The sequence below is a fragment of the Sphaerodactylus townsendi genome, linkage group LG03, assembly GCF_021028975.2.
Source record: "Sphaerodactylus townsendi isolate TG3544 linkage group LG03, MPM_Stown_v2.3, whole genome shotgun sequence".
Taxonomy (NCBI): Eukaryota; Metazoa; Chordata; class Lepidosauria; order Squamata; family Sphaerodactylidae; genus Sphaerodactylus; species Sphaerodactylus townsendi.
In genome coordinates, this window is record NC_059427.1 from 12,190,010 (window position 1) to 12,200,720 (window position 10,711).

Here is a 10,711-nt window from a genome sequence, read left to right on the forward strand (position 1 = left end):
GGGCTGAGGCAATATTGCTGGCCTTAGCAGATTATTTCCTTCTAAGTGCAGACAAAGGCCATCTTCTCTGCTACGTGATTGGGCGGTTGCTAGCTTTGCCTATGTGCTGAGTGGACCCTTCAGAAGGCTTTGCTGTTCTAGCCAGAACGGTCTGGGAAAATGCAAAGCATATTTTCTTCTGAAAATAATGTATCGGTTCAAATGGGCTTTCTAATGAGTACTATATACTGCCAATTGCTGTGATTTATGGTCGTTTCCCCACTTACCTCGACCACCCTTCACTGCGCGCTACTCCCAGCGCGCGTCATTGCTGGCGCGCTCCCGGGCTTCCCCACGACCCTGCGCTCTGCGCGGGGTCATCAAAAGGCGCCGTTTTGAGGAGCGTCAGGAATGACGCGCGCTGAGGGGGACGCGACAGCAGCAGCGTCAGGGCGGCTGCGTTGTCGCCGCCCCTGTAGTGGGGAGTGCCGGAGGACCCCGCACTACTTGGGGAGAGTAGCACGGAGCAGCAGGTAAGTGGAAAAACGACCTATAATTCTTCCTTGCTTTTTTCTTATGCCGACTGCACTATTTGTTTGGCCCCTTCGGTTTGTAACATTTCGGGCTTTTTGTTAAATGTAGCTCATGAGGATTCAGTATTGAAGCAAAACAAAACATTGGAAAGAAAAACTGGAGTAAAATGAGCCATGCAGTGTAAGGGAGGGAGGGGAAAACATATTTTTACTGTTTTACTGTTTTGCTGTTTAAATCTTATATGGTGTGGTTTATTTTTTATTTTATTTATTTATGGGATTTTTATACCGCCCAACCCCCGGAGGGTTGTGATCCACACCGGTTTTATTGTATTGTTTTGAATGTTTTAACTGTTTTTATACTGTTGTTTGCCGCCCTGAGCCCTATTGAGAAGGGCGGGATACAAATCTAAAAAATAAAAACAAATACATAAATAAATATGCCATTAAAAAGTCAAGATAGAGTGAAAACCTGGCATGGAAAAGGCCTTGGTGAGAAAGGTATAGACTGTAAATAAAAGAATAATAATTATTTTACAATTTTATGAATGCACATAGAACGATGGGCATTTTAGAATGAATCTTGTTTCATCTGTTCTTGATTTGCCCCTGCGCTGCTACAGCCGCTTTTCTCTCACTCATCTCTCTCACTCTCACCTGCAGGGCTGCGAGTTCGAGTGGAGAAAGAGATCAGTGCAAGTGCCTTCCGCATCTATGAAACAAAGATCTTGGAACCCTTGCAGTACAGTGAGTGAGATTTGCAGGGGTGTTACAGATTGGGTTGCCCTGACTTGGCTGGCCCAGGCTAGCCTAATCTCGTCGGATTTCTGAAGCTAAGTAGCATCAATGCCAGTTAGTACTTGGATGGGAGACCACCAAGGAAGTCCAGGGCTGCTCCACAGAAGCTGACAGTGACAAACACCTCTGTATGACTCCCTTGAAAACCGTACGGGGTCACCACAAACTGGCTGTGACTTAAATGCACTTTCCGCCACCAAGTATTGGGTTGGAGCCAGTTCCTCCTTCTGGGAGGCGGACATGTGCTAAAGTCCTGTGTTGGCTGCACACCAAACATCTACATGGTGGCCCTCCCAGAGTCCCCTTTGATCTAGATCAGGGGTCTGCAACCTGTGGCTCTTCAGATGTTCATGGACTGCAATTTCCATCAGCCCCTGCCAGCATGGCCAGGGGCTGATGGAAATTGTAGTCCATGAACATCTGGAGAGCCACAGGTTGCAGACCCCTGATCCAGAGTGAAGGAAGAAAAACCCTGGGAGGTCCACAAGTCATGCTTACAACAAGCACATGACGTTGTGTGGAGGTTCCAGCTATCCACATGTGGGAAAACTCCTCCATGGAAAGCAGATAGCACACAGTCCAAATGGTACCAAGTGTAAAAGCTACACTGGATTGATGGGATCATGGAACAAAGAAGAAGGAGAAGGAGAAGGAGAAGGAGAAGGAGAAGGAGAAGAGGAGGAGGAGGAGGAGGAGGAGGAGGAGGAGGAGTTTGGATTTATATCCCCCCTTTCTCTCCTGTAGGAGACTCAAAGGGGCTGAAAATCTCCTTTCCCTTCCCCCCTCACAACGAACACCCTGTGAGGTGGGTGGGGCTGAGAGAGCTCTGAAAAGCAGTGACTAGCCCAAGGTCACCCAGCTGGCGTGTGTGGGAGTGCACACGCTAATCTGAATTCCCCAGATAAGCCTCCACAGCTCAAGCGGCAAAGTGGGGAATCAAACCCAACCAGTTTGGGGTTATACCAGTACTTCTTATAACCTCTTATACCAATCAAACCCAGATTAGAATGCACCTGCTCTTAGCCACTACGCCACTGCTGCTCCTCTCTGTGTCCCATTTCTACGGCTCAAGCTGTCTATGCCTGACAAAGGAGATCTGGGAGGAGTCCAGACAGGGCACGATGAGGGTGAAATGAACCTGCCCCAATACCAAGAAATATGCAGAGAAACGTGTGTGTGTGTGTGTGCAGATACATATAGCCACACGCATACACTTCGATTCTCTCTTCCCTTACAGCTGCTGACGTGGGGGTCTCCATTAACCAGACTCGGCGTTTTGTGGTCCGTGCGGCATGTCGGACACGCTTGGAAAAAAACCGCCAGTATCTTCTGATGGGACGTGATGGGGAAACTCGGGACCCTGAAGGCCGGTAGGTTAGAGAGAAAGAAGGAGGGGGGATGGGGTGCATAACGGAGCGATGGAAAGGCGGAGAGAATAAGCTGGCAGCCAGAAATGTTGAGTCGGAGGTCATCGACAGCCAGGCTGTGTCAAAGGAGGAAATCGTGCCTCACAGGTAGAGTGGTGGTGTGTGAGAGAATGAGGAAAGACAGGATGATTGGATGCAAAGAAAGAATGCAACAGAAGAGGAAATTTCCTGCAGTGACTTGCAGAACAAGCAGCGCCTTTTAGATTTTTTTTCTGTTAATCAGCTATTCATACCAGCAGTCCCGGACAGCTACTTTAAGAACATAAGAACAAGCCAGCTGGATCAGACCAGAGTCCATCTAGTCCAGCTCTCTGCTACTCGCAGTGGCCCACCAGGTGCCTTTGGGAGCTCACATGCAGGATGTGAAAGCGATGGCCTTCTGCGGCTGTTGCTCCCGAGCACCTGGACTGTTAAGGCATTTGCAATCTCAGATCAAGGAGGATCAAGATTGGTAGCCTTAAATCGACTTCTCCTCCATAAATCTGTCCAGGCCCCTTTTAAAGCTATCCAGGTGAGTGGCCATCACCACCTCCTGTGGCAGCATATTCCAAACACCAATCACACGTTGCTTGAAGAAGTGTTTCCTTTTATTAGTCCTAATTCTTCCCCCCAGCATTTTCAATGGATGCCCCCTGGTTCTAGTATTGTGAGAAAGAGAGAAAAATTTCTCTCTGTCAACATTTTCTACCCCATGCATAATTTTATAGATTTCAATCATATCCCCCCTCAGACGTTTGAAGACTGGAAGTGTTGCTGTGGGGGAGAGGATCTCTTCCTCAATTTGAAATACTTCTCTATAAATCTGCAATCGGCTCTTGCGGAAAATACATGGGTTTGGGTTCCTGAACTGGTGTCTCATTAGGAGGGAACATTAACCCTTTGTTCTCTTGCAGATTCTCCCCTGCAACTACCCCCTCCCTCCCCAGCCATTTTGAATAATTTCTCATTCCCTTGTGGGCTCCTAACTCAGAAGTCAGTCATGAAAAGAGCCTGCGAGGGGCGTTCGTAGGGAACTGAATGTTACGTTGCCTCAGCAGACGTGGGTTTTGAGAACACAGTATTGGCTTAGACCATTTAAGGTTCTTGTAGTTTTGGGGCGGGGAGGACGATGTGCGCCCTATTTCCTATCATTCTAACCCAGCCTCTTTGCAGCCCCCAGTACCTGCTGGATTTGAACTCATGGGTGGAGGAGCTACCCACTCCTGGACAGTGCAAGAGCACCAAGAATCGCAACAAGTGTGTTGACCTCCATGCTTTTACCACGGCCTTTGCTGAGACTGGTTGTCAAGTGTAAGCCAGGGAAATGGAGTGGTGTCTCTCTGTGCTATGGGGCTCCACACCAACCTTTGCCTCTGAACAGAGCAAGAGAGCTTGACTTTGGGGCTTTCCCCACTGACAGAGTTGAACTGGTTTCTACCTAGGTTCGCCTCAGTGAATCCCCACTGCCACCGAGCTCAACATTGTTTTGTCTCAGTTCCCCGCCCCCCCTCAGAACTGCGACATCCTTGTCGCAGTTATGAACTACACTTTTCTGCCGGAACAAGGTCGATACCGCTTCGAAGTGGGGAAGCATCAAAACGACACCTCATCCGTTCAACCAATCATGAGCCGCTTTTGTGGCATGCGCAGAATGGGAGAGTCGTTGTGGGCAGAAAGCGCATGTAACTGTAAACTGTAAAAACTGTTAAAAAAAGAACGCTCCCGTTTCCCGCCGTAACACAAGTGCCAATCACGATCGAGGAGCAAAACAGGCACCAAGATGATCCCGCCCACTTAGCTCGGTTCCAGGGGGCCAACTCAGTTGCTGTGGGGACAGCCTGGAATCGCCCTCCACTGAAGGGAACCGAGTCGACCTTAGCTCCCTTCTGTAGCGGGGAAAGCCCCTTTATTTCCTGGTTATTATACTGTTTTGCCTTTCAACGCTCTGCCCGGAACATCAGGCCAAAGATTTCCTGCACTGATTTCCTGGCATGTAAGAAGTGCTTCGTCCGTCCCGGCCAGAGAGTTCCTGCTTCCATAGATGGCATCAGTTGCATTTAAAAATTCCAGTAGCAGCTTGAATTTGGAAAAGCCACTACAATTTCTGGCAATGATGCGTGTGTGCCTGTGAACAATTGGGCCTAAGTCTGTTTTTTTAAAAATCTTTATTTCATTTTGGTGTAGTTTGCTTTGAACTCGTTATTGCACCTCACAAAGTATTTGCACTGTTCTGTTCAATAAAAATATTATCCCCTCGGTTTTTCCCTCCAACCCAAATCATCGCGGCTCATAGGGTTGATCATACTGGGCCTTTCCCTACTTACCTTAAGCCCCGCACTACTCTCCTCAAGTAGCGCGGGGTCCCCCGGCACTCCCCACGACAGGGGCGGCGACAGCGCAGCCGCCCCGACGTTGCCACTGTCACGCCCCCTCAGTGCACGGGATCCCTGGCGCTCTTGTAAAGGGCGCCTTTTGATGACCCCGTGCAGAGCGTGGGGTCATGGGGACGCCCAGACGCGTGGCATGGGGGGATCCCGGAGAGTGGGGAAACGCCCACTGTTGTGAAAATGCTGTGGCGCTGATGATTTTGTAGTGGAAATGCAAAGCACAATGCTACTTTTGTGGAAGGAACTGCAGGGGTTTCCCTCTCCCTTCCCCAAAAGAAAATGCAGTATCCTGCTTCTCACAATCTGCAATGGAAAAGGAGAGATCAGGCCATTAAATTCACCTCCCCTCCTTGGGAGGTCCCCGGGTTCAATTTCCCAGGGAGGAGGAATCTTACAGAGAGTAATGTGAAAGACCTCCACCCTGCAGATCTGCTGCCAATCCGGGTAGATGGTGCTGATCTTGACAGACCAAAGATCTGGCTAAGTACCCTGTTTCCCCGAATATAAGACATCCCCTGAAAATAAGGCGTAGTAGAGGTTTTGCTGAAGTGCAAAATATAAGGCATCCCCTGAAAGTAAGGCGTAGCAAAGTTTTTGTTTGGAAGCATGCCCATCAACCAGAGCATACAGCTGTGGAGCGGAAAAATAAGACATCCCCTGAAAATAAGACATAGCGCATCTTTGGGAACAAAAATTAATATAAGACACTGTCTTATTTTCGGGGAAACACGGTAAAAGGTAGCTTCATGGGTACTACATGGAGCCCTTCAGAGCCCGTCAGGAGAGATGTTTGCAGCTTAGCCTAGACAGAAGGGACACATCAAACCGGAGCATCTCTAATTTAACAGGAACTAAAAATGTCTGGAATTTGCATACCCCTTTTTGGCAAGCATGAACAATTTGTTTGTTTGTTTGTTCCATTTATATCCCACCCTACACCAAAGTCCCAAGGCAACTTACTGTCAGAACATGTGTAAATGTTTAGATGATCAAAATCTAAATGACAGCTGGACCCTCCTTCTAGCAGGTGCCGTGTGCAGATTAGGGCTGAGTGCACAGCTTGTACCATGTGCAAACCTGATAAGGTGAGGGCACCTGATTGGTACCACTTTTGTATATAGATAGCACAGACAGCAGGGTAATGTGTGCCTGAAAACACCTGTGGTCTGGCGAAGCACTTTGTCAGTAGATAGCAATAAATAGAACTGCACTGGTGACTGTGTGTCTGTCAGTTCTTGTCTACATTGTGTCCTGCAAGGTGGTCTACTCCGAGTAAATCCGCTGCTTCAACACTTACATAATAGGGTTAAAAGCCCCATTAAAACATAAAACATTAAAAACCACCCTGAATATAAGACGTAGTAGAGGTTTTGCTGAAGTGCTAAATATAAAGCATCCCCCGAAAGTAAGACGTAGCAAAGTTTTTGTTTGGAAGCATGCCCGACGAACAGAACACCAGAGCATGCAGCTGTGGAGCGGAAAAATAACACATCCCCTGAAAATAAGACATAGCGCATCTTTGGGAGCAAAAATTAATATAAGGCACTGTCTTATTTTCGGGGAAACACGGTACATTGCTGGCCATTGGGCTTAACAATAGCTAGTAGCTCCTCTATCACAAATGTGTCTAATCTTTATTAAGGAAATGCAAGAACTGCTTTACTGATCTTCTAGAATGCCTCTGGAAACTCACTTGCAGGGCTAGCTTACACCCAGGGGCTGGTCATTCCAGATACCTGTATAACCACATTCCACTTATCACCCAGAGCCACCACGGCTGTTCAGTTTGAAGAAAGTATCCCATTTCCCCTAGAACAAAAATAAATAACCCCTTCAGTGGTCAGAAAAACAACATCTCGCCCAACTACACAACTTTTACGAGTAAGAAGTCTGGACTAATTCAGTGAGTTATTATGTAACTGTCTTTTGTCACTTAGGGAAATTACCTGTAAACGTATGGCTTATGCGACACAGTGGCTCTTTGTCACACACAGCAGCTATACACATGGTGGCCACAAGTTCTGACTAACCAGAACTAATCAGTAATGCACTTATCACTGGCCATGATTCACTGTTAAACTCACAGCTGATTTTAATAAGCTCTATCTGGAAAGAAGTGGAGATTTTCACACTTTATTCCTCATCCAATTGCTGCAAAGCTTTGCATTACTCACAAATAAGGAAATGTACAGCTTCCTATAGTGGGCGCATAATTAGTGAGCCACAGTAGACATGCAAAATTTAACTAGACTTGTTTTTGTTATACATTTATACCCCTGGTTCTCCCCAGCTGGGGACCCCATGTGGCTTATAACAGTCTCCAGTCCTCCATTTTATCCTAACAGCTTCTGGTGTGTGTGTGTGTGTGTTAAATATAGTGTCTGTGACTGGTTCAGGGTCACATGGCAAACTTCTATGGCACAGCGGGGATTCAAACTTGGATCTCCCAGATCCAAAACTACACTACACTAACTTTTACCAGCATGGCACTGAGAAAAGACTGCAGGAAGGAAGACTTAAGGAAATCAACAAAACAATCGATCTACATGCCTAAATTACACGACAGACTGATGAATTATAAACCACCTGTGGACTGGGTCGTTCTCTGGTTTGTATACAGTGCTGAATCGGCAATATTTGTTAGTGACTTAAAACTGCGCTGTAATCTTTCGCACACATGGAAGGATCCTGATTTTTTTTCACATCACGAATGCAAATGCCTTAAATAGATCTTCCCTAATAGCCTTCCCCTCCTGGTAATATCTGGTAATTTCTGGTATGGTGGGAAGAAAACAATTCTTACCTTAAGAGCTGATGTCCCACATAGGCCCTTCCAGCTAACTTATAGCGTATTTCACGTTCTTCTTTAGTGTGTGTTAATCCTAACTTCCCTTCAAAGAGCTCAGGGCAACATTATCACATAGTCTCCACACACCATTGTATCACACAGCAGTCAGTCAGTTTACAGACTGCACCCCAGGAAGCAGGGATCTAGAACTGAGAGACCATGAAGCAGGTCAGACAGGAATCCTTCTTGTTATTGAACCCCTTCCCCCATCAAAAGTCTCAGATCATCTATCTATTGCTGTAGAAGAAGAAGAAGAAGAAGAGTTTGGATTTATATCCCCCCTTTCTCTCCTGCAGGAGACTCAAAGGGGCTTACAATCTCCTTGCCCTTCCCCCCTCACAACAAACACCCTGTGAGGTAGGTGGGGCTGAGAGAGCTCCCAGAAGCTGTGACTAGCCCAAAGTCACCCAGCTGGCGTGTGTGGGAGTGTACAGGCTAATCTGAATTCCCCAGATAAGCCTCCACAGCTCAGGCGGCAGAGTGAAGAATCAAACCCAGTTCCTCGATTAGATACACAAGCTCTTAACCTCCTACGCCACTGCTGCTCCTGTAGATTGTTTCGCAAAAGACACATGGTATCCAGCGCACCATCAAGCAAGTCTACTGGTAAAATATAATAAATCCTTACATTCTGGCATGATCAGTGTTAATTGTTAGGATTAATTCCTTCCCATCACCTGTAGTATGAGGGTGGGTTGTTTTATGAAAGGAGGGGGGAAAGAACTAGGTGATCCATACTGATCTGTGTAGATCCGACTTTTACTCTCCTCAACATTTCAGTCCTAATTATTGATCCCCATACCCAAATGGCAAGTATTTACCTGACAGTATCACGTGCTAGCACCCAGAGATGCACCTCCTTGCAGTTAGCCCCAGTATATATATGAACATGAAAGCCCATTTCAGACTGCAATGAAATGGGCTCTAGGCAGGGCAGGGGAAAGAGAGTGCATGGAGGATTGCAAAGGCTGCTGGCAGGTTGTCCTAACTCAGTAATGGCGAACCTTTTTGAGACTGAGTGCCCAAATTGCAACCCCAAACCCCACTTATTTATCGCAAAGTGCCAACACAGCAATTTAACCTGAATACTGAGGTTTTAGTTCAGAAAAAACAGTTGGCTCCGAGGCGTGCGTTACTCGGGAGTAAGCTTGGTGGTAGTCGGCTTTGCTTTGAAGCAACCATGCAACTCTTCGAACGGGTGAATCACGACCCTAGGAGGGTTTACTCAGAAGCAAGCCCCATTGCCAGCAACTGAGCTTACTCCCAGGTAAAGGATCATGCTTTAGTTCTTTGCATGAAAATCAGTGGGGCTTAACAGCACTTAACAGGGTTACCTGCACTGCTTCCCCAAAACTAGGTCTTAGGTTTCATGCTAATAATTGAGCCCAGCGGCCCAGGCCAGCCTAAATGGGGGGGTGGGGTGTGTGACTCTGCGCATGCCCACAGAGAGGGCTCTGAGTGCCACCTCTGGCACCCATGCCATAGGTTCGCCACCACTGTCCTAACTGCTCGCTCCCCCCCCCCCCCGAGCCTATCCTGCTGGTTTTGCCATCCGATCCCAACTTACTCCTTGGCTGCTGTGCTGCTGCTCTGGCGTTGCTCCGGGGTGGCATGGCCCTTGAGGTCTTGTAGGTGGGTTGCCGAGGCCAGCAGCCCAGACAGGAGGGTGAGGTTTGTGCATGGTGCTGGGGGAAGGTGGCTGGGGAAATGGGGAGTCGGGCGGGGGCGGGGGGGGGCTGCTTCTCCACTGGGCCCTTTTGAGCACGACCATGCACCCGCAGCCACGGGTGTGGAGGAGAATCTCCTACTCGACCATTGCCTGAGGGTTTGTTGTTGCAACATTAGCCAATCATATAGGATAAGATGTCGGTACTGTGTAACAGTGAGTAGTTTCCCATCGATTTGAGTGTTTGCGATCTGGACCTAGACCAGAGATCTTCAAGGTCACAACTTGCGGCTGTGTCTTGGGCCCATTTCCTCCTTCCTCAAAGCATTTCTTCCCCAAAGAGCAACGCTGATTTTTTTTTTTTCACCTCAGGTGCTTCAGAACAGCACGGGAGTCTATTGCCTGGCAAAAAGATCCACAGGTCGTGTCCCAAAAGATGCTCATGTTCTTAAACATGCTCATTTTGGCATGAAGAAGAAGAGTTTGGATTTATATCCCCCCCTTCTCTCCTTGCAGGAGACTCAAAGAGGCTTACGATCTCCTTGCCCTTCCCCCCTCACAGCAAACACCCTGTGAGGTAGGTGGGGCTGAGGGAGCTCTGAGAAGCTGTGACTAGCACAAGGTCACCCAGCTGGCGTGTGTGGGAGTGCACAGGCTAACCTGAATTCCCCAGATAAGCCTCCACAGCTCAGGCGGCAGAGCTGGGAATCAAACCCAGTTCCTCCAGATTAGATACACGAGCTCTGAACCTCCTACGCCACTGCTGCTCCTACGCCACTGCAGTGTTAATTGTTAGGATTAATTCCTTCCCATCATCTGTAGTATGATGGTGGATTGTTTTATGAAGGGGGGGGGGGAGAACTAGGCGATCCATACTGATCTGTGTAGATCCGACTTTCACACACACCCCTTTCACCATGGTTAACCCATGCATCTCACACTTTACCTTGGCAGCAGAAAACATCACCCCTGTGGCTTGAGGTCAGGGATGCTACCCTTTGCCCGGGGGAGCCTCCATCCACCACATCTGTGCAAAACAACCTCCACTGAAAATGTTCTGGCGGTAACGCAGGCCCCCCCAAATACCCATGTGG

At 48.0% G+C, this 10,711-nt stretch overlaps 2 protein-coding genes across 2 annotated transcripts in view; both read left to right on the plus strand.

The window, feature by feature from the left end:
* The window catches only part of LOC125427681 (complement C4-like), a 93,800-nt gene extending 89,581 nt beyond the window's left edge, over window positions 1-4,219 (plus strand). Inside the window, exons 40-42 of the mRNA XM_048487232.1 lie at window positions 1,176-1,259; window positions 2,548-2,680; window positions 3,890-4,219. Of these exons, the coding sequence (XP_048343189.1) occupies window positions 1,176-1,259; window positions 2,548-2,680; window positions 3,890-4,031 (359 nt within the window). The 3' untranslated portion in view covers window positions 4,032-4,219. The remainder of the gene's footprint in view (window positions 1-1,175; window positions 1,260-2,547; window positions 2,681-3,889) is intronic.
* Window positions 1-10,711, plus strand: part of LOC125428885 (zinc finger protein 271-like) — a 1,035,007-nt gene that overhangs the window by 382,736 nt on the left and 641,560 nt on the right. The gene's annotated exons all lie outside the window — the stretch shown is intronic.